General features: G+C 35.5%; 1 protein-coding gene across 5 annotated transcripts in view; it reads right to left on the reverse strand.

Moving 5' to 3' along the window:
- The window catches only part of PDS5A (PDS5 cohesin associated factor A), a 134,549-nt gene that overhangs the window by 44,139 nt on the left and 64,951 nt on the right, over positions 1-25,459 (reverse strand). For all 5 annotated transcript variants that reach the window (XM_012753924.3, XM_076001201.1, XM_076001202.1 and 2 more), the window contains exons 13-19: positions 24,264-24,377; positions 21,643-21,724; positions 20,193-20,241; positions 19,835-19,974; positions 11,970-12,085; positions 3,294-3,399; positions 723-883 (exon numbers count right to left, since the gene is read on the reverse strand). In XM_012753924.3, the coding sequence (XP_012609378.1) occupies positions 723-883; positions 3,294-3,399; positions 11,970-12,085; positions 19,835-19,974; positions 20,193-20,241; positions 21,643-21,724; positions 24,264-24,377 (768 nt within the window). The remainder of the gene's footprint in view (positions 1-722; positions 884-3,293; positions 3,400-11,969; positions 12,086-19,834; positions 19,975-20,192; positions 20,242-21,642; positions 21,725-24,263; positions 24,378-25,459) is intronic.

Raw genomic sequence — 25,459 nt, forward strand, 5'->3', positions numbered from 1 at the left:
AACTATTGGCTCACAAATTTAACACAAACTTTAGGAGTCTACTTGTCCTATTATCATCTTGTGAAGAAAAACCAGTATGTATTTGGATATACAATGAACTACTAGCATATACCCTGAACACCTGATTAAATAGCTGTGAGCGATGCATTCTTCCTCTAAAAGATGTCTGCTGTGTATTTTAAGTATAAACTCTAAGCACAAGTTTGACCCTAACAAGATTCTAAAGTGAAAATACCAAAATGTACTTCATTCTTACGAGAAGAAAGCTGATCTAGAGGAAGAGATCAAAGTAACAAACGTATCACTGCCAACAACCAAGCAACTAATAAATATTTTATTAAGCATGCTATTTGACTGCCTTACTTAGGTGGTAGTTATTGAATTTATAATCCAGTTAGAAAAAGATGAATATACACAGATTAGAAAGATATATTAATCACAAATATAATAAAACATGAAATTCTGTGATAATTTTTGATTATTAATATCTTAAAATCACTCTTATAAACAATTAGCTTCAGTTTATTACTCTGCCTATATTCTAATGGTGTGGGAGGGATGTGAGGCAAGGGACAGACAAAATAAAGGAGGATACGGAAAAGTAGCTTCTAAATAAAAGTTGTCTTTCCTTTCTCCTATCTTCCTACATGAAAGGAAAATGATGATTCTATGGCTCCCACACTTAGAAACTTTTATTGTTTACGAAGAGAGAATATACTCACGATCGTATCTGGGGAAGGTCTGTTTCTATTTTGTGGCCGGTATTTCTAAAAATTTGTATAGCAGCTTCTGCCACTTTGTCATCTTCCATTCTTAGGCACTGTAACAAGGATTCATATGTCTCTGCAGAGTGGAACGAGGTAGGATGTGTGAAAGACAGAACCTGGAGGAATAGATATAGCTTTAGAAGTACGGACAATGGTTTTAATCCATTAAAAAAGGAGAATTACTTTCTGCAATAAATAAAATTTAAAATTCCAGAGTACATATGCTAGCTACACAGAATAGAGATTACATTCTCTTAGTCTCCCTTGCAGTTAGTTATGGCTAATGACTCATTAACAGAAATACTGTGTGGTAGCTTCCAGTTACTTCCTTGAGACAGTTGATACACAGCCTCTGCCCTATTTTCTTCTTCACCTCTTACTCTATTTTGCTACTCAGAATGCAAAAAACATGGCTCCTTTTGTAGAGTGTGATTTCCAATATTAATAACAATTATCAGTTTGAAAATATGTTGTATTTAGGTAAAGGAATGTATATAGTTGAAATAAAAGCTCCATACTTAATGACTCAATCTTTGTGTAATGTAAACAAAATCGACTGGCAAAAAGAAAATCTATGAAAAGCATTTTAAGTGAAAATTATCAAAAAATCCTTTTATCATAACTATCAATAAAGACATTGTATGGTTTTAATTATGATTATAATATATAATTATTCTTTTATTTGATTAACAGGAGACCCAGCTTATCCTTAAGGAATTTTCAGCATGTTATATATGACATGTCTACAAAGTTTACCTTCTAAAAGTTTAAACTATTCAGTTCAGGAATAAGGGCTTAAAAGTAGAGAGGCAAGGAGAACAGGGAACAGAGCATTAACTTATTCAATGAGCATTTATTTAATGGGTCATAAAATGCAGAGAAGTTTGGAGTCATAATATTTAATTATGTGATTTTTTTTTTTTTTTTTTTTTTGAGACAGAGTCTCGCTTTGTTGCCCAGGCTAGAGTGAGTGCCATGGCGTCAGCCTAGCTCACAGCAACCTCAAACTCCTGGCTCAAGCAATCCTGCTGCCTCAGCCTCCCAAGTAGCTGGGACTACAGGCATGCGCCACCATGCCCGGCTAATTTTTTGTATATATATTAGTTGGCCAATTAATTTCTTTCTATTTATAGTAGAGACGGGGTCTCACTCTTGCTCAGGCTGGTTTCGAACTCCTGACCTTGAGCAATCCGCCCGCCTCAGCCTCCCAGAGAGCTAGGATTACAGGCGTGAGCCACCGCGCCCGGCTTAATTATGTGATTTTATTTACAGAAAAATGGAAAATTACATTTGAAAAATATAATAAAAGGCAACCTATTAAAAAACATTTATCTTCACCTGTAAAACTGCTTAAAAATAATTCAATTATTAAAAATATAATTAAAATCTTTTTTTTTTTTTTTTTTGAGTCAGAGTCTCACTCTGTTGCCTGGGCTAGAGTGCCGTGGCATCAACCTAACTCAAAGCAACCTCAAACTCCTGGGCTCAAGTGATCCTCCTGCCTCAGCCTCCCAAGTAGCTGGGACTACAGGCATGCACCACCATGCCTGGCTAATTTTTTCTATATATTTTTAGTTGGCCAATTAATTTCTTTCTATTTTTAGTAAAGACGGGGTCTTCCTCTTGCTCAGGCTGCTTTTGAACTCCTGACCTTGAGCGATCCTCCCACCTTGGCCTCCCAGAGTGCTAGGATTACAGGCATGAGCCACCTTGGCCACTTGAAAATATAATTAAAATCTTATCCATGGGCATATTCTCTATTCTTTCAATGAAATGACATTTAAGACCCATCACTCTCTTTTCTATTTAATGTTCATTACAGTGGTTTGTCTCTATCCTTTAGCTTATGTTGCAATGGTCTCAATGTCCCTTTGCCTTCAATATCTTCCCCTCTTTACTCCACTGAAAGCCCATGAAGTGCTGTAGCTGGTTGAAAGCCAGGTTAAAAGCCTCTGACAGTACCTTTCTGCTCCAGTGGCATTCCACAATCTGGAACCAACCTTTTCCTCCAGGCAGGCCAATCTCCCAAGGATTTCTCAAATATGCCAAGAACTAGTCCCTTTGATGACATTGTGTTCTCCCTTGATTAAGTCATAGTTTGTCCACAAAGCTCTTACTAATTGCTCAATTCACTGAATTCTTTGGCATCTATTATGATTACCAGTTGTTGAACAATTTCAACAGTTGTTGAACATGCCACAGTAATTACAGTGAGCAGTCCTATTGCCCCAGATGGAGGTTCTTTGAAAGTTAACACTAGATTATTTACCATACAATGTTATAAGAATAGCAGGCAAGCAAATAATGAATGGAACAGCAAAACCAAAAAATATTTTATAATGCTAAATAATATTATTTTACATGATTATGATGTAAAAACAATATTTTATGTAATCTGATCTCTAACACAAATCTTTAATCTTTCAAATAGTTTCCAATGAAATAAGCCTGATTTTTCATATCCTGAAAGGAATGCCAATTACAACCCTATGGAAATACATGGAAATAAAACTGTTTCAAAAATACCTTAAGAAGTTCAAGCCCTGAACGAATAGCTGTGTCTGGACTTACACCCTCCTCTTCATCATCTGCTGTTCCCTCTATTGATTTATTCATCAATTTTACTAGTGCACTATTAAAAGAAGAAAATGTATATTAGTAACAATACTAAATTAATAACTGTATTCTAAATGCACTGTGACAGAATATATATAGAATATTAAAAGATCACATTCAAAGAAGTTTCTGTGGGGAAAGAAGTGAAAACTCTGTCTTCTATTTAACAGCTGAGTGTCCTTTTTAGTTTAACCACCTAAAAAATGTAATGTGTAATAAAACCTCTATTGAAAAATAACAAAACTAAATGATATAGCATACTAGTAATATATTTTGTAAGTATAAGCAATTTATTTATTTATTTGAGACAGAGTCTCGCTTTGTTGCCCAGGCTAGAGTGAGTGCCGTGGCGTCAGCCTAGCTCAAAGCAACCTCAAACTCCTTGGCTCAAGCAATCCTGCCTCAGCCTCCCAAGTAGCTGGGACTATAGGCATGCACCACCATACCCGGCTAATTTTTTCTATATATATTAGTTGGCCAATTAATTTCTTTCTATTTATAGTAGAGATGGGGTCTCTCCCTTGCTCAGGCTGGTTTCAAACTCCTGACCTTGAGCAATCCACCCGCCTCGGCCTCCCAGAGTGCTAGGATTATAGGCATGAACCTCCGAGCCCGACCAGTATAAGCAATTTAATATTCATTTCCATATATAAAGGGATCATTTTCAGTTTCCTGAATAGGCAAATGACAATTCACCCAAAACAAAATACAAATAGTACATATATATATATACATGGACAAATGTATTAATCACTGGTAATTTACTCGATCAATAATTTTATTTCTAGAGATTTATAGCAAAAAAGCGATTCATCACTCATAATCAGATTCATCAGTTAGAAATTATTTAATTGCCCCAAATCATGGAATTAGTTTTTCAAACTATCACCACAAAACGAATATTACTTGGTCAATAAAAATCAGACTATGCAGCAACACTGTACTATTATAAGTTAAAAAAAAAGATGTGTTTTATTTTGAGATTCTACTTACACACCAGTAAACTGAAGTAGGTACTACCTTATTATGAGAACATTAAATTATTACAACAAATAATGTAGTAAATGGCAAATATTCAAATTAAGATTTGGGTTAAATTTTTTCCTTTGGTATTATTTAAGTACAAAATATACACAGGGGCTAGACATGGTGGTTCACTCCTGTAATCCTAGCACTGTGCAAGGACAAGGCAGGAGATTATTTGAAGCCAGGTATTTGACATCAACCTGAGCAAGAGCGAGATCCTGTCTCTATGAAAAATAGAAAAAATCAGCCAGGTGTGGTGACATGGGGCAGGAGGATTGCTTGAGCCCAGGAATTTGAGGTTGCAGTGAGCTATGATGATGCCACTGCACTCTAGCCTGGGGCAACAGAGCAAGACTCTGTTCTCACAAAAAGAAAGGAAAAAAAAAATAGGATACAGATGTTGAAATTTAAACTAGTTTTAGCACTTTTATTTCCCCTTCTATATCACAAGATTTAAAAATTCATTAATATCTTCAGAAAATACAGTAACTTTTCTTTCAAAAACAACTTGGTGTGTGTGTGTAAACATCAGCTTTAAGTATAATTTATATACCATATAATTCACCTACTTAAAATGTGCAAGTCAGTGGTTTTTAGAATATTCCCAGGAATGTACAACCATTACGAGCTACTTGTTGAACACACTCCCTCACTGTCCTAAACCAAACCCCTCACTCACTGGCAGTCACTCCCCATTTACCCCCAAATCCTCCCAGCTCTAGGCATTCACTAATCTATTTTCTGCCTGTATACATTTGTCTATTCTGAACATTCTATATTAATGAAATCATAAAATATGTGGTCTTTGTGACTGATGCCTTTCACTTAGCATGTTCTCGAGGTTTATCCATGTTATGGCATGTATCAGCTTATCATTTTTTATTTACAAATAATATTCCAGTATATGGATATAAGAAAATTTATTAATCTATTCAATAGTTGATGAATATTTAGGTTGTTTCTAATTTTTTTTGCTATTATGAATAATGTTCTTATAAACATTTATGCTTAGGTTTTATATGACCACAAAAAAATATTTTCATTTCTCTTGAGCATATACTTAGGAATGCAACTACTATGTCATGTGATAACTCTATGTTCAACTTTTCTGAGGAACTGTCAAACTGTTTTCCAAAGCAGCTCTACCATTTCACATTCCTACTATTAATAGCAATATATGAAGGTGCCAATTTTTCTGCATCTTCACCAACATATATTTTTATAAATACATACATATATAACATTCCCATATCCACAGAAAATTGCCTTATACCCCCCTTTTGCATTCAACCTCTCCCTCTTCCCACCTGGGCAACCAATGATTTGGGTTCTGTCACCATAGTCTTGCCTTTTATAGAATTTCATATATTTTTTGCCTGACACTGTCTACATGACATAATGGTTTCAAGACTTATCCATGTTGTTGCACATAATCAGAGTTTATTTCTATTCAGCAATGGAAAGAAACAAAAATTCCACTATATGAATATACCACAGCCTGTTTATCCAATTACCACGTGATAAACTTCTGGGTACTTCTATAGTTTACAGACACTGTGACTAAAGCTGCTAAAATAAGTACAAGTCTTTATGGCAGTGAATGTTTTCTTTCCTCTTAGGCAAATATCTAGTACTAGGATTCCTGGGTTGGATGGTGATATTATGTGAACATTTATTATTACAAGGAACTATTTTCCATCTCACCAAGACCTGGTTTGGTGAGTCCATATCCCCTAACCAACACTTGGGATAGTCAGTTTCTTTAATTTTAGCCATTCTAGTGGGTGTGTGGTGCTATTTCTCATTACAATTTCCACTTGCATTTCCCTAATGAGGATCAGTGTTGACTGTCTTTTTTTATGCTTATTTACCATGTATGTATCTTATTGGTAAAGTGCCTATTCAAATATTTTGACCATTTTAAAATCGAGTCCTTTGTCTGATTGAGTAGTCAGAGTCCTTTACATATCCTTGATACATTCCTCATCAAATACATACTTTTCAAGTATTTTCTTAGTCTGTGGCTTGATATTTCTTTTTCCTAACAGTATCTTGCAGAGAGAAAAAAAAGTATTTTTTTCAATGCTTGTGCTTTTACGTCTCACCTAAGAAATCTTTTGTCTACTCTATCTTGTTTTCTGAAATTTTTAGTTCTGACATTATATATTTTCAAAAACTGTTTCCAATTAGAGAAAAATATTCCAAATTAAGTTTATTAAAAACTCCTATTAAACAATGCATGAATTTAACAAGATTATAAGTGTGTTTGAAAACATTTATAAATGTATCTGACTACATGTATATACTTATTTAGTAAGTATTTATTGACTACCCATTATTTTCCAAGTCTTATCATCTATAATGGAAATACAGCACAAAACATGACAGAAATAATCTGATTTCATTGTTATGTTGGTAATCATCACCATAAGTCAACAAGCCATTAAAAAAAGGCCTAAGTCTTGAAACCAGGATTGTGGTCCTACCTGTTATAAGAGTATTTTTGCTCATTTATACATTAACTAAATAATATATCCTCCATATACTTCACAGGGGCATCATAAAGCCAAAGTTCATCACCAATCCATCTACCTCTTCAAAACTGCTTGGGAAGTCTGTGTTCCTTTCTCTCCTATGCTGTCCAACAACTGTTACAAATCCTCACATTTCTAACTCAGGTCTAAATCCTTCCATTGAGCAGACAATCTCATCTTTAGCATAAGGGAGAATAATGGAGTCCTTGAGTAAAAACTCTTCTAATTTTCCAAACTTTATCTTTTACCCTCCTTTAATGTGTGTCTACTATTTCATCATGTCATAAGGTACGTTGTTCTTCCTGTTCTGCTTCTTTAGGAATGTTGCTCCATCATAGTCATATTCCCCTTCCCTCATCTTCGATATCTCTTTTCAATAATGTTCAAAATTCTTTAGTTAAAAATAACCGCAAAAGACTCTTCTTCATGCTTATTCACTTTCCATCATGTCCTTTCTCTCTCTCTTTTTTTTTTTTGAGACAGAGCCTTACTCTGTCTCCCTGGCTAGAGTGCCGTGGCGTCAGTCTAGCTCCCAGCAACCTCAAACTCCTGGGCTCAAGCGATCCTCCTGCCTAAGCCTCCTAAATTGCTGGGACTACAGGTGAGCACAACCAAATCCAGCTAAATTTTTCTATTTTTAGTTGCCTGGCTAATTTCTTTCTAGCCTTTCACAGTGCTAGAATTACAGGTGTCAGCCTCCATGCCCGGCCTTCTCCTTTACTTTGTATAGCTAAACTGTATACGGTGGTCACCGCACATCTCAACTTATCTCTTAAAACAGAGTTTGGAAGTGTGACAAGGTTATTTATATCTTTGATCATCTCAAACCTCAGGGTAGCGAACTGGGACACCTAGTGGGTTCCTGCTGAACGAGGCCAGTAAACACCAGGCTTGAGCAGTCTTCTCTGCTCAAATATTACCTATCATTTTCTCTATGTACCCTAATGTAGATGTTAGGAAGCATTGTCTGATGTCTCTCTGAATCCATGGTACTCTGGATTTGCCCCTGCTACTTCACAGAAACCGTTCTGACCACTGTGATTTATTTTCCTTTTCCTAATCTGATCCCTCCAGCTTTTAGTCTCTTTAGTTCCTGTGACATCATTTTTTTCTGAATTTTACTTTGCCCCTCAAAAAAAATTGTTTTAAATAATGAATTCCCGGCCGGGCGCTGTGGCTCACGCCTGTAATCCTAGCTCTTGGGAGGCCGAGGCGGGCGGATTGCTCAAGGTCAGGAGTTCAAAACCAGCCTGAGCAAGAGCGAGACCCCGTCTCTACTATAAATAGAAAGAAATTAATTGGCCAACTGATATATATATAAAAAATTAGCCGGGCATGGTGGCGCATGCCTGTAGTCCCAGCTACTCGGGAGGCTGAGGCAGAAGGATCACTCGAGCCCAGGAGTTTGAGGTTGCTGTGAGCTAGGCTGACGCCACGGCACTCACTCTAGCCTGGGCAACAAAGCGAGACTCTGTCTCAAAAAAAAAAAAAAAAAAAAAAAAAAAATGAATTCCCTATCTTCTGCTTGCCCCTTAATTACTAATTTCCCTGAGGATTCAGTCCTTCACCTTTTTCTTTTTAAAACTTTACCCTCGAGGCGGGTGGATGGCTCAAGGTCAGGAGTTCGAAACCAGCCAGAGCAATAGCAAGACCCTGTCTCTATTATAAATAGAAAGAAATTAATTGGCCAACTAATATATAGAAAAAATTAGCCAGGCATGGTGGCACATGCCTGTAGTCCCAGCTACTCCGGAGACTGAGGCAGAAGGATCGATTGAGGCCAAGAACCTCAGGTTGCTGTGAGCTAGGCTGACGCCACGGCACTCTAGCCCAGGCAACAAAGTGAGACTTTGTCTCAAAAACAAAAAACAAAAAAACCCAAAAAACCGCTTTACCCTCTCCCCTAGGTTTCAAACATTATCACAATGACTACTTCATTTTCAAACTACCTATAGAACATTAACTAACTGTAGCATATATGCATTAATTTCTATGGATATATATGCCAGTGGGAAAAAACTTAGGAAATAAAAGGTTACATTTAGAATGATTTTCTATTATCCCCAATCCTTGCTTTCAAAATCCTATATTACTGCTAAAGTACATGCAATTTTTAAAATATTTCTTGACTCCTTTGCTTTTATTCTTTTGTATCTGCTAGTTTTTGTTCCTGGAATTGTTACTAACATTTATTCAGCACTTAATATATATCAGGCATTATGCTAAGAGTTTTACATACTAATATATTATTTAAGTCTCTTAATAAGTCTAGTGAGTAGTAATTATTGTTGCCCTCATTTTAAAGATGAGAAAACGGAAGCTCAGAGTAGCTTAAATAATGTATCCTAGGACACAGGGCTGGTTACCTGCACTATACTTCCCTTGCAATCTTCACTGGGCTCATCCCTATAATTCCTACTATCTTCCACTATGCATCCTAAATCCTGGATTATTTCAAGAGCCTTTGCTAACAATAAACCCTTCCCACAAAAGTTGGATTATGTAATCTTCCCCAATTACTCAATGTACTATACAAATCATTGTAGTAAGTATATGTCAAATGAATAAACCCTGTATCTGTAATTTAACATTCAATGAAGATTTGATTACATGGAAGGATATGACTTATTTCTCACTAACATTTATAAACTGACATTTGCATAAAATTATTCTATTAGAAATCTTAGCCATAAATTGCTTTCTCTGAGCCCAAACAACTCATGATGCTACTGAAAAAATTGAGTTTTTGGTATTTTCACAGTGGAGATCTAAAATTAGCTCATAATTTGCTTAAGTAATGAAACCCGGTGAGGCTTCATGGGGGACTTCATTTCCTAATGCTATTACACGTCTCTTTCAAAGTTAATATGCATAGGCAAGAGTGCCTACTTTTACTGTATCATATCCTCGATCTATTCCATTAAAATCAAATGGTACTGAGCAAAGGACAATGGCATGGAAAATGACACATACATCTAGGTTTAAGTTATGATTTTTGACAATACCCAGCTGTGAACAGAACAATGATTCCCTTAAAACTTTATATCCTTAGTTTCCTCATTTGCAAGTAAGAAAATTAGAGGATAAGGAAATCTTTTTAAAGTATTCAATTCTGACTTGATTTTTGTATACTGGTGAATGACAGGGGTCTACTTTCATTATTCTGCATGTGTTTTTCTAGTTTTCCTAGCACTACTTATTGAAGAGAATGTCTTTTCCACATTGTATGCTCTTAACACCTTTATAAAAAATTAACTATAAAAGCATGGATTTATATCTGGATTCTCAGTTTGACAGAGGCCTTCTCTGGATTCTCAGTGTGACAGAGGCCTGTCTCTCTCATTGCAAGTCAATGAGAGAGGTTTCAGAAAAAAAAAAAAAAATCAAACTTGTTGATATACCTTGATCTTAGACTGCAGCCTCCAGAACTATAAAAAATTAATTTCTGGGTAGGGCAAGGTGGCTCATGCCTGTAATTCTAGCTCTCTGGGAGGCCAAGGCAGGCGGATTGTTTGAACTCAGGAGTTTGAGACCAGCGTAAGAGTGAGACCTGAGTGAGATTTCATCTCTACTAAAAACAGAAAGAAATTAGCTGGACAACTAAAAATATGTAGAAAAAACTAGCCGGGCATGGTGGCCCATGCCTGTAGTCCCAGCTACTTGGGAGGCTGAAGCAGGATTGCTTGAGCCCAGGAGTTTGAGGTTGCTGTGAGCTAGGCTGACACCATGGCACTGTAGCCCAGGCAACAGAGTGAGATTGTCTCAAAAAAAAAAGAAAAATATTTAATTTCTGTTGTTTAGGCCATCCAGTTTTTGGTATTTTGTTATGGTAGCCCTAGCAAACTAATACAACCAGCATTTGCTACAACCACAGCAATGATTTATAGAACATGAAACAGTGGTTTGGGCATTAGAACTGATTCTGATTCTAGGCTGTTTGGGAAAAGAACCAAAAATTACTTAGTAACCCAACATAGAAAGAGATATGTAACATATCCACTGCAAAAATGACTACTGTAAGAGAAAATCACCCACTGAAATTTATAACAGGAAGTCATTAGAATCATCTGAAATGTCTGAAATTATGGGAATAGCTAATAACAATCAATTGCTGTCATTTAATGATTATGATGCTAAGCTGCTTACTCTTTTTCTTTCTTGCTCACACTTAACTTAGCATCAGAAAATTTTTTTCAAGATGGACAGGGTCTTGCTCTGTCACCCAGGCTGGATGGACTACAGTGGTTCCATCATAGCTCAATGCAGCCCTGAACTCCTACACTCAAATGATTCACCTCAGCCTCCTGTGAAGCTAGGACTACAGGCACATACCACCACGCCTGGCTAATTTTTAAAATTTTTTTTGTAGACTTGCTATGTAGCTCAGGTTGGTCTTGGACATATGCTCAAGGATTATAGGCATGAGCCAGTGCCTGGCCTTAGGCTGCTTACTTTTTAAATATTATCTCTAATTCTCATAATCATCAAATAAGATTTTTATACCCACATTGAAGTAGAAAATAAATGAAAACTCAGATAAACTAGGAGTTTTTCCAAAGTCTACGTAGACTTACATTTTGAAAGCAGATTTATCTAATGACAATCTTGTCCTCTTTTCTACAATATACCATTCTGTTCTCAGACATCAAGTGAACAGTACTATAATATGTACTACAGAATATTATGTGGCCATTAAAATATTTTAAGAAAATTCAGAGGTTGGTTTATATCCACATAGATTTAAAATTTTCTTCTTTCTACCTATCTCTATGTTCTAGGTTTTCTTTAATGAGCTCAGATAAGCTAAAAATAAACACAAGGATGCTTCAAAAATGAACAGCATTAACTAAAGCCAAAGATCATAAAAGTGAATAGGACTTTCAAGCTGAATGATGTATGAGTCTGCCGTTACAAAGAGGTATACAGAGGAAGTTTTTAGGTCTCTTTAGGGGCCCCAAATTTGAATTTACTACACTGTTATTTCATATTAAAATCTATTTTTGAGAGAATTTATTTCCTATCTTACCTTATGGCTTCTGAATCAATGTGCACAGGTGCAATTCTTTCCAACAGAAATTTGACCATCTCTAGAAAAGGATTTGTTGGCTGCTTAGGATTTGCAAGTTTCCGGGCTATTTCTCTCTATAGAAAGAAAATAGTTTTACCATAAGTATGATTTACTTTCATGTTTTTCAAAATAAAAATGATTGCAGGCAAAAAAAAAAAAAAAAAGGCATTGAGCAATTGCTGCAAAGTCTGGACAGTGGAGAACAGAGAGGGGACGGCGTGGTCTCTGCCTGTATGCCTCGTCTCATATTTCTCCCATGAAATTACTGTTTGGTGCAACCACATTTTTATTAGGAAAAAATAAAAACAAAGCAATTTGCATTTTTATCAGTATGTTTTATTGGTTTTTACTATTTCATAATTCGAAAGAATACTGTGTTTTTGTTTCAATTAATTTCATTTTTGAAAAAATGAGACATTCATAACTATATAAATATTTGTAAACATTTTCAGTCTGGAGAACATAGCTGAGGTATAAACGAGAATCCTGTACTCCCCTAGAATTTTATTTCTAAATTAGACATAGAATTATTCAAGACTATTAGATAGCCCCATGAATGAAAGTAACTCAATTTAAGTTCAAAGACTATGGCATTACATCAAATAGTTCCTACAAAGATAGACATTCTTGTTGGACATTTCTAAAAAGGAACACTTAGTAATTATAGAGACGGACTCCCTGAAAGATAAGGTTAAATATCCAATGTGCTGGGCAGTAGGTAAAGAAATCTACTTTAAGAACAAGGCTTTTATAGTAGGGCACTACGGCTCACGCCTGTAATCCTAGCATGGTGGGAGAGCTGCTTGAGGCCAGCCTGAGCAACATAGCAAAACCCCATGTCTTGAAAAAAAAATTTAAAAATTAGGCAAGTGTGATGGCATGCATCTCTAAGTCTCAGCTCCTTGGGAGGCTGAGGCAGAAGGATCTCCTGAGCCCAGGAACTGGATGCTGCAGTGAGCTGTGATGATGCCACTGCACTTTAGTCCAAGCAACAGAGTGAGACTCTGTCTCAAAATAAAACACAACAAGAACAAGCCTTTTAATGGAATACTTAAGATGAGTAAATATGTGTCTTAGCTGAGAAGATAACGCACATTAAACATGCTTTCCAAACTATAAAGCAATAACAAATGATATTCACTCTATTTATTAGCTTTTCTCATAAAAAATATTTTAGTGATATATATTCAGGAGGACGGAGGGGGAAAAGATCATATAAATATCATCTATATTTGTTACTGGAGTATATATAAGTCCAAAGGACTCAGATTCTGAAGAAAATTTCTTAGTCATTAGGAGATGCCTCATTTTAGTAAACTGTAATTAACCAAACAAAATTCCAGCATTAGAGAAAACAAAATACTTTACTTGGTGTTTAATCTTTATATACTTTGCTCTAAGCCACAGGTTCACATTTTAAACCTAAACTTAAATACTGCATATCTTTTGAAATTAATCTTATTTTGTTAAATATCCCTGAAAGGCAATTTTTTCCCCTCTAGTACAAAATTTAGTTGCTTTAACCTAAGAAAAATAAGTCAGAGATTGTCTAAAACCAATATGAATGTTAGAAAATTGCTAGGTCACTAATAAGTAGAAAAACTAGGCATTAGGAAAGACAGATATGGTAGTACATAGAAGAAATTAAAAAGTGGTAAGGGGAAAAGAATGCACAATTATTTAAACATAGTTAACAACTATATAAAACACATCTATGTATATAAACAATATAAAATAGTGTTTAAAACCTGACATTTTTATATTCCCAAATAATATTACACTTAGGTTATTCCTCATAATAACACTTTATGTAGGTGCTATTTAGGTAATCTCTTATAGCAATTATTTTAAATTTACATGTGATAATATTAAGTGATATCCAGGGTAAGGAGCAAGCCAAATTAGTTTGTGGCAGGTAATAAGCAAAATATAAACTGTTTTCTTTACATATTTAAGAAAAAAGAAATACCCACACACTTCCAATACACAGAAACATCTAAGACCAACAAGGAGTTTTATAACTGAAAAGCAGTTGAGAAAGCTTCAACCAGAAGTAACCATACGCAATCCTTTTAGGAAATGACAGTTGGCAGAAAGAGTTAAAAAAAAAAGTTTTTCTGTATCCCTGACAATGTTTTTAAAATTTCTGATCAAATCTATGCTATCACTGCAGAATATTACTACTAGTAATATGTATTTATAAATTAATACATTGTTTAGTATACACTAAGCACTTTCAAGGAATAGCAAAATCATTTTATGAAAGGTATTTTTTCTTGTACACAGTAATCCTTGTGATATACATTTTTTGTCATAACTAATCAAAATAATTACTAAAGGAATTGAATATTATCAGTATGTTTTTGCAGCAGAAATCAGTAAACTACATAAAAATATAATACCAGTTTCTCACAAGAAACAATTTCCAAAGGTTTAACTTTCCTATTAAAGTGAAATGCCACTGTCATTGAATTATAAAAAAAAGACAAAAAGAAACCCAGAAAATACTCTATGATTGTTACTAAAAGGCATAATTTAGTCTCTCATCTTTTTTTGATATCTTCTCTACCTCCTCCAGGTGATATAACTGTGCTAATACATAGAAGCATGCTTGCATCTCAGATTTCTGAAGATAACTGCTAAGAGGTTATGCTCCCTTATCCCTAAAGCTGTCCTCACATACCCAGTTACCTGAGCGGGAAATACAGCAGTCATTCTTGACATAGTGGTCTGATTTCTACTCATCCTTTAAGACTCAACTCAGGAGTTATTTCTTCTAGAATAAGCCATTCCCTGATGTATTTCCACCCATGCCTGGGATGAGTGATGTTCTTCCGTGTTATCAAAGCACACAAGTATATCCGAACACTTAACACACTGTATTCTCTACTATTTGTCTACTTCTGCCACCTAATCTGTAAACTCCATGAGAGACCATGTATAACACAATTTACTAAATTACACAGTGAATTTTAACAGTGTAAACTTGATCAAGGAATGAGATATTTGGACTACTGAAGATACAATGCATATCCAGATAACTCCATAGAGAAGGTTTCTTTAAAAGTATGGTCCATAGAGAGGGGGAGGGGGGGGAAAAAAAAAAAAAAAAAAAAAGTATGGTCCATGAACCATTCATATAAGAATTACTATGAAACTTAGTTAAAACATGGAAATTCATGATTCCACTTTAGACCTATTTTAAGGATGCCTACTGTTTGTAATGTGTGTATAAGACCATAAGAATTATCATTTATTTAAATCCTACAGGGCTGTACAGGGGTCCCTGAATTAGACCATAATATTAATATTTCATTTTACTTTAATTTTTACAAATCCTATGACCTTGGTAATATTTATATATTAAGAATATGAGACATGGAAATATTGAACAACTAACTAAAAGTCACATTGGTAGTAAATAGTATAGCTGAAATTCAAACTTAGGACTCTCTCATTAATGCTGGATAAACAGGCTTCCTGGAAAATCTTAACATTTGGGAGTCACCATCATAGGAAGGCAATGGAGTATAAAATAGCAGCCACACCTGAAGCTATGGCAAATCCATGGTACTTCTCTAGAACCAAAGTGTGGAAACTCAAAACTTGAAGTCTAAAGGGAAAGTAAATCTATATCACATATTTCAATACCTCTGTTCAGCCTCTTTTACTATATTATCACAGACACGCACACACATTAATCCACAGTAGTCCTTGCTCAAAGTATTCTAACTAAAATTTTTCAAGAATGGAACTTGTACAAAGGGGGAGGAAAATATTAGATCTCATGCCTACTAACTCTCTTACCAAGTAATATTTACCTCCTGAGAAGTGAGACATGATTGTTTTTTAGAAAAAAACGAGGTAGTGGTAAATATACACTAGGGGATGAAGAAGGAACTCTCAAAGATGAAATAAAAGCTACACAGAACAAGAGAAACTAAAATTTACATCTGCATATTTTATCTTTAGTCTTTTCTTCTATGTAGAAATGAAATTATCAGGATAAAAGGAATGGGGATATTAGAGGAAATATGTAACTAATATCCAGTAGCCCATGGGGAGTTAAATGATACAGATACTCTGGAAAATAGCAACAATTCTTTCTAACAGTGGTTGTTTTCCTGAGTGTATGAAGACTATTTTAAGTCCAACTTTACGTATTAGAATATACAAATAAGTTAAATAATGTACTCAAGTCATACAATGCTATTAAGAGCTAGGAAAGAAGGTATCAAGACCCAGGCTTTTTCCAATTCAAGTGCAGTCTTCATCTCTACCTTCCTGGTTCCTAAACTCAGGAGCACTGATTGGCTTCACTTTGTGGCTGTTGCATTCATTCCGAGATATTTTGGTGACAAACATCTGTTTTGCACATATGTTTGGGGTTTGGAAACTCTTGGATATTTCTGGTCAGATAAATAGTAGGGATTCATGTTACTGCCATTTTTTTTTTCCAAATTCATACTCAATTTCTGTTTTCTGTTAAACCCAAAGTACCACTTGATTATTCTTTCTCCAGGTGCATATTTCTTCAGCAGTACTTGGTTTGTACTGATTCTTACAGAAAAAATGTAATGTATAAAAAGAAACCTATCATGAATCTATGAGATATAAGTTCTACCTGTAGCTCAGCTACTATAGCTTGCTATGAAACACTGGATGAGAAATTTCCCCTCCTTAAAATTCAATGTCTTCATAGTCAAGGACATGGTAAACAAAATAAAACAAATGAATAAATATTCAATATCCTTATCGGTCAAACAAACTGATTAAACCAAATGATGATCTAAGGTATTTTATAGCTATTTCATTGTATGACCTAATTGTATTAGGAGATTCTCTGCAGGACACAGCACTTTGGAACTAGAATCCTAAATGCCAAAGAAGTAACTGAAATCTTTAAGTGTTTTTGGCAAGTCACTTACTTCAGAAACGCAAAGGTTGAGGTACTCTGGGCACTTGGTACATCCATAATCCTAGTCCCAACAGATAAGCCCATTGCTCTCTTCCCTAAATTAACTTCCCTACCCATATCCTCCTAATAACTGGTCTTTTCAGATCCCTAGACTGAATAAAACATCCCTGTTCCACACTCCCAGACTGCTTTGCATATACATCTATTATAGTCTTTATCCCTCATCAAATATTTAAAAAATATTAACTAATCCTTTCTAGAACAAAGTCAGACATAAATAACTGAAATAGGCCAGGTGCAGTGGCTCATGCCTGTAATCCCAGCACTTTGGGAGGCTGAGGTGGGAGGATCACTTGAGGCCAGTACTTTAAGACTAGCCTGGGCAATGTAGCCAGATCCTTGTCTCTGCAAAATATAAAAAAAATAATTAGTTAGGCATGGTGGCATGTGCCTATAGTCCTAGAAGGTGAGAGGATTGTTTGAGCCCAGGAGGTCATGGTTACAGTGAGCTATCATCACACCTCTGCATTCAAGCCTGGGTGACAAACAAACACACAAAACACACTTTTTCTTATTCATCTCGGTAAGCCTGGTCCCAAGCATAGTAGTTGCGCATATGTGTAAGAACTACCACTTGTTTAAAACCAATAGGGCAGTACAGGGATCTATATTAGAAAACACACACACACACACAAACACACACACACAGTTATGTGTCACTTAACAACAGGGATACATTTTGAGAAATGTATCATTAGGTGATTTTGTTGTGGTGAAAACATCACAGAGCATACTTCCACAAACCTAGATGGTACAGTCTACAATACACCTTCAGGGGTCCTCAAACTTTTTAAACAGGGGGCCAGTTCACTGTCCCTCAGACTGTTGGAGGGCTGTTCGAGAGTGCGGCGCACATTCCACACATGTGCACTGTGGGCCCGGGATGAGTCGGCTGCTAAGCAGGACAGGCAGCGGTGGCAAAAGCGGGCCGGATAAATGTCCTCGGTGGGCAGCATGTGGCCTGCAGGCCGTAGTTTGAGGATGCCTGAGGTTGTATAATACAGCCTGTTGTTCCTAGGCTATAAACCTGTATGTTACTTACTGAATACTGTAGACAATGGTAATACAATGTAAGTATTTATGTTTCTACACATTATCTAAACATGGAAAAGGAGGTTTGGTGGGTTGCAGTGGCTCACACCTGTAATCCCAGCAGTGTGGGAGGTCGAGGTGAGAGGACTGCCTGAGGCCAGGAGTTCGAGATACCATCTGTACAAAAAAAATAGAAAAATTAGCTGGGTGTAGCCTCAAACAACTGTAGCTCCAGCTATTCAGGAGGTTGAGGCAGGAGAAGTGCTTGAGCCTAGGAGTTTGAGGTTGCTGTGAGCTGTGATTGCATCATTTCACTCCAGCCTAGATAACAGAGTGAGATCCTGTCTCCTAAAAAAAAAATTTTTTTAAAGGTACAATAAAAACATGGTATTAAAGATAAAAAATGGTATACCTACATAGGATAGTTCTTATGAACAAAGATTACAGGATTGGAAGTTGCTCTGGGTGAGTCAGTAAGTGGTGAGTGAATGTGATGGCCTGGAACATTCCTGTACACTACTGTATACATTATAAACACTGTACACTTAAGGGTACACAAAATATTAATTTTTTTTCTAGCTTACAGTAACATTTTTAGTTTATAAACTTTAAAAAACCTTTTAAAGTTTCTGACTCTTTTTTAATAACAGCTCAATACACACATTGTAGAGCTATACAAAAATATTTTCTTTCTTTATATTTTATTCTAATACCATTTTTCTATCTACATTTTTAAACTTTTTTGTTAAAAACTAAGACACTTGCATTTCCATGGACTAATAAGAAAAAGAAAAAACGAGAGACACACACGTTAGCAAGACCTACATAGGCTCAGGATCATCAAGATGTCACTAGGTGATAGGAAGTTTTCAGCTCAATTATAATTTTTTTATTATTATTATTTATTTTTTTCTTAATATTATTTTACATCATACCTCTCAGGTTTTAGGTTCTTGCAATTATAATCTTATGGGACCACCTTTGTAAAAATATGGTCTGTCGGCCGGGCGTAGTGGCTCACGCCTGTAATCCTAGCTCTCTGGGAGGCCGAGGTGGGCAGATTGCTCGAGGTCAGGAGTTCGAAACCAGCCTGAGCAAGAGCGAGACCCCATCTCTACTATAAATGAAAAGAAATTAATTGGCCAACTAATATATATACAAAAAATTAGCCAGGCATGGTGGCGAATGCCTGTAGTCCTAGCTACTTGGGAGGCTGAGGCAGGAGGATTGCTTGAGCCAGGAGTTTGAGGTTGCTGTGAGCTAGGCTGACGCCACAGCACTCACTCTAGCCTGGGCAACAAAGCGAGACTCTGTCTCAAAAAAATAAATAAATAAATAAATCTTCAGTGATGGTGGTATTCTAGAAAATGAGTCTAGGAATGGAATGAAGACAAAAGTCTAAATAGGAATTTATCTTATCTATAAATGAAATCACATACATGGCAACTTTACTATTGCTAATTTACTGACAAGGGTTATTTATATGCTAATACACAGGAGAACACAATGCGTGCACACAAGCACTTAGAAATATTCATCATTTACTCAACAAATGTCTACTAAATACAAAGTACTTTATCTCGCTCAATTCCTAAAACCAATCTTTCTGGCTTCATTCTCTAAGTGTTTCCTGGGATGTGGCTGGAGAGTGACTGGCAAGTAAAGGAACTAAGTCAACCACAGATATATTCCTAAGTAATTCACAGCTCATATTATTAAATTCATACAGAACACTGTATGTATATAGGCTTTAATGAAATATAAAATTTCTGTAAGTAAAGCAAGAATTACACGTAAAGTATAATTTACTAACCACACAAACGTCTGCCTGTTTGCAGGAACACGTGGGGCTGATTAATAATTCCAACTGAGACCGAAGTTTCTCATCATCACCAAGAACCTGGTTAAATTTCTTCACAAAATCTTGTGCCTTCCCAGGGTCAGGCAAATTCTCTGTTTAAAATTAAAACAGAATCAATATTATAGAAGAAAAAAACTACTAAACTAAAAGTGTAAGTGTCTTAAAAAGATTACGAGCTAGTAAAAGACAATCAGCAGAAATAAAATTAAGATAAGGATTATTTTCTTTTACTTAGCATTCAATCAATAGGCCCATTTGGTAAACTGTTTGTTTTGATGTTTATATTTACTGAGCGAATGAACATACTCACTTGCTATGGTCATCAGTTTTCCAAACATGGCAGAGCAGTTAGCCTCTGACTGAAATTTAAAACAAGAACAAAAGAACAACCAGTCATATATGCTAACAAATTTCTGTAACAAAAATCAATACTCATTATCGTAAATCTTTCATAAAGTTTGAAAAATTCTTTACAATCTACCTAGTGGAAAATGTCTTACCATGTATACACACTAAGTTGATAGCAAAGAACTGTGGAGTAGCAATAACTATTAAGTTAAGACAAATAGAAGGAAAGGTGATGTTAGCAGGAAGGTATTAAAAACTTAAGAGTACATATAACTTTCATATGAAAGTTATTTTGCCAGAAGATTGAAAAGATGAAGAAAACAATTAACATAAAAAATTATCACATCGAAATTACTGTGAAACCACATGCCACAGAAAATTAACTAAAAATATTTAGAAAATTTTTCTTTTGGAATAGAATTCTATTAGTTATTTTGTGGCCCATTACTTAAATACCTTCAGAATAACCTCTTCTCTAAAAAGTACTTCCTTTTCCTCTCTCACAATAACATAACACTTTATTATTAGTTTTAATTTATATTAAATTTGAGTAATTTGGATCATAAGTTGGTAAACTATTGTCCTATGGGCAATCTGTTTTTGTTAATAAAGTTTTGCTGGAACAAAGTCATGTCTATTTGTTTATGTATTGCTTATGACTGCTTTTGCAAAGGCAAAGTTGAGTACCTGATCAGAGATTGTATGGCTGGCAACACCTAAATTTTTACTATCTTATCATTTATAAAAAAAGTTTGTTATCCTCTGCTCTAGTATGCATGGGCTCTTGAAGACTCTGCATATGGCCCCTTGGTTAAGAGCAAATATTCTAGTGAATACACCTAAAAGTATATTAGGACTTGAGGCAGGAGAATCAGTTAAGCCCAGGAGTTCAACGTCAGCCTGGGTAACACAGCAAGAGCCCATCTCAAAAAAAAAAAAAAAAAAAAAAGGTATATTAAGGGAATTCAAGTTTTTACTCCCACATTCCAAGAAACTTTGGCTTTTTTGAAATGTGGGAGAAAATTTGACATTGGCATATAGGAACCCATTATTGACTCTACATTTAAGGAACAAGAATAATTTATAGTGTGAAAAGAAATATAACTTTTCATATAATTTTATCTTGAAATTTAATTCTAATTATTTGAAAGTTGTTAAACTATGTATAAACTCTTAGTGTCTAAAAACTTGATAAACTATAAAATACCATTTCTTTACTCATGCTGGAAAATAAGGAGTTTGTTATATTCACTTAAATGGAAATTTGGCTTGTCCAATCACAGAAATTATGTTTAACTGACATCTGAAACATAAAATACCTGAGACACTTTATCCTTGCTTCATTACATAGAACTACAGAAAATCTGAACAATGACTATAATAAACTGAATTTAAACAAATCATGAACCTACTGTTGCCTGCTTGTGCAAATCCAATAGTTCGCGTACATGACTCCGAAGCATGTTCTGACACTTCCACATTTCATTGAGAGCTCTGTAAAGTTATGAATATAAAAAATTATATAATATTGCAAATTATTCAACTTTATAATTTTTCTAACTGTATGGTCCATATACACCATTTTGCTATTATACATCTGCCTAAAATTTTAAGCACCAAGAAATTTATTTATTAGGACTTAAGATAGTTTAATATAAATGGTAAATATAAGGCTTCTTATGAGAAAAGATATTTGAGAAGTTTAGCAGGATTAATAGGAATCTGCCAGGAAATGAAGGGATTGAAAGCTGTTCTAAACAGAGATAGCTAGAAAGTTCTGGTACAAGGAAAGATCAAATGTCATCAAAGTACATGGTACATATAGGAAACTGAAAAACACTTATATGCTTGGAGCCCGGCGCATGAGTGAGGAGCAAATGCCAAATTTAAATTGATTGTGATTATTCTAGACTCTTCTCTTTCCACAAACACAGATTTTCTTCTCTCACAAATCCCGTCCATACTAATTAGGTACCCAGAGCACCTCTGAGAAATTACTCTGAGTACTATTTGTCAGATATTTTGAAATATAAACAAATATTGAAACCTTAAGCCAAGAGTTTACTACCTGGAGTTAGCATTAGTAAACACTTGTAAGGCTTTAAAAAATGATAGTTAATGCATCCTGATACAATGCATCAGGGATATAATATTACTTTGGTGAAATTTCTGCTTAAAATGTATAATTTAATAATTAGGAAACACTGGAGAAGTCAAATTGAGGCCACATTCTGCAAAATAATTGGCCTATACAATACTTCTCCAAAAAAATCAGTCATAAATGACAAAGATAGATTAAGGAATAGTTCCAAATTAAGAAAATAGACATATAACAACTAAGCATGTAATGTGTAATTCTAGAATGAGGAAAAAAATACCTATAATGAATATTATATGAACAATTGGGAAGATGTAAATACATGGGGGATTAGACAAAAATATTGTTTCATTATTAAATTTCCTGATTTTAATCAAGATACTTTGGTTATTTAAGAGAATATCCTTGTTCTTTTTTTTTTTTTTGAGACAGAGTCTCGCTTTCTTGCCCAGGCTAGCGTGGCGTCAGCCTCGCTCACAGCAACCTCAGACTCCTGGGCTCAAGCGATCCTCCTGCCTCAGCCTCCCGAGTAGCTGGGACTACAGGCACGAGCCACCATGCCCAGCTGATTTTTATATTATATATATTAGTTGGCCAATTAATTTCTTTCTATTTTTATGGTAGAGACGGGGTCTCGCTCAGGCTGGTTTTGAACTCCTGACCTTGAGCAATCCGCCCGCCTCGGCCTCCCAGAGTGCTAGGATTACAGGCGTGAGCCACCCCGCCTGGCCTGAATATCCTTGTTCTTAATGAATCAACACTGTTAAGTATTCTTGGGTTAAAGGGATCTATGTGTCTGTAAATTACCCTAAACTGTTTCAGAAGAAAATCTATATAAAAAGACAGAAGGCACAATGATGGCACATAGTTAAAAAATGATAAATCCACGTAAAGTGGATATCATAATGCTTTGTACTATTCCTGCAACTATTCTGTAAATTTGAAATTACATGAAAATTATTTTTATATATATGTAACACAGCTAAAATCTGAACTCAACAAATTCAGAATTCTTAGTTACAGGACTCATTTACTTTATGTTTTTAATTGACGAGCAAAAATTGTGTGTGTTTATGGCATAACAATATGCTATGATATGTGTATACATTGTAACATTTACTTTTTAAAAAGCCTATTAAAGTAGAGTGACTATGCATCCTGGTTGGCCTTGGTGGTTTGTTTATGCCAGTTATCCAGCTAAATTATTAATAGTGGCACTTTTCAGTCTCAAAAATATCCCAGTTGGACAATTAAATCACATGGTCATCCTACGTAGAGGTGATTTAATATGTTCTCATGACAAAGAAACAGTACTTAGTCTGGCAGGATAAAGCCCCACTAGTTTAATTTACACACCCATCACAGATATTTTGACATGCTGATTTTTTCAACTCCCTGAAACTGTATTACTGACCTAGTTGCTAAATATGCCTATGCATATTTTTGCTGTTAACTGACCTGAATTTAAATTATAGTATTTTTCTTTTACTTACCTGAGGTTTCTTTTTTTTTTTTTGGAGATACTCTGTTGCACGGTCAAGTGCCATGGTGCCAGCCTAGCTCACAGCAACCTCAAAATCCTGGGCTCAGGCGATTCTCCTGCCTCAGCTTCCCAAGTAGCTGGGACTACAGGCATATGCCACCATGTATGGCTAATTTTTCTATATATTTTAAGTTGTTTAGCTAATTTCTTTTTATTTTTAGCAGAGATGGGTCTCACTCTCGCTCAGGCTGGTCTCGAACTCCTGAGCTCAAGCAATCCTCCCAGTTTGGCCTCCCAGAGTGCTAGAATTATAGGCGTGAGCCACCGCACCTGGCCCACCTGAGGGTCTTAATTCAAACAGAAGCAGCAACCATCCCTTCAGCAATTAAATAAAATAAAGTAACTTTATGAAATCTTCAGGAAAAACATCAGACATCTGAAGAGTAACTTACTTTACAGCATTTGGATCCAAACTAGCATATAAATAATACAGGCATTTCATTCTTTCTTCTGTTTCCAGGTTGTGAGGGACAAGATACTGAGCAAAGATTTTCTCTACCAAGAGTCTATGAAACAACAACAAAAAAAACCCTCAAGTAACGTAATTGTTCTATTTTTAAGAAGCAATAGCTATTTTATATTTTAACTATCTGGTACAAAGATAGTATACCAATGATGATAGCTATGTATGCATATGCATGCACAATGGAAAATATCAGTACATGACCATTCTTTTCCTTAAACAACTTTTAGTATAGTTCCTTTAAATGTAGAGACAGTTTCTATTTGTGGCTTTACTTCGTAATTTGTCAGTATGAAACATTTGGTCTAGAAGGGTTAAATGTTATTCTCAAACACAGGGTGTTAGGCTGTTTGACTTATTCTTCTTTAGTAGCCCAGAGCTATAGCAAACTCATTAACATGACATATAAAGCTATAAACACAGGTATAGCTAATTCTCAATAAACTCAATTTCCTCTGAATCCAGTTCAGCTCCTTTCCCATGTTGTCATGTACTAAAAAATAGAGGGATCTGCCTTTATATCACTTTCAAAAAATATAGTTTATCCAGTGTACATTTGATCTTTCTTCTCTTCACAGTCTAAATTATTTTTTTTTTCTTTTAAGACAGAGTCTCACTCTGTTCCCTGGGCTAGAGGGCTATGGCATCAGTCTAGTTCACAGCAACCTCAAACTCCTGGGCTCAAGCAATCCTTCTGCCTCAGCCTCCCGAGTAGCTGGGACTACAGGCATGCGGCATCATGCCTGGCTAATTTTTTTCTAAATATTTTAGTTGGCCAATTAATTTCTTTCTATTTATAGTAGAGAGAGGTCTCCCTCTTGCTTAGGCTGGTCTCGAACTCCTGACCTTGAGCAATCCTCCCACCTTGGCCTCCCAGAGTGCTAGGATTACAGGTGTGAGCCATCGCGCCCAGCCCTCTCCCTCTTTCTATTTATAGTAGAAATGGGGTTTCACTCATGCTCAGATTGGTTTTGAACTCCTGAGCTTGAGTAATCCTCCCACCTCCTTCCACCTCGGCATCCCAGAGTGCTAGGATTATAGGCGTGAGCCACCGCGCCCCGCCATAGTCTAAATACTTTACTGATATTGGAATATCCTTCTTGCTGAGCTTATATCTATTATTCA

This window comes from Microcebus murinus, chromosome 3 (assembly GCF_040939455.1).
Source record: "Microcebus murinus isolate Inina chromosome 3, M.murinus_Inina_mat1.0, whole genome shotgun sequence".
In the NCBI taxonomy this organism is placed as follows: Eukaryota; Metazoa; Chordata; class Mammalia; order Primates; family Cheirogaleidae; genus Microcebus; species Microcebus murinus.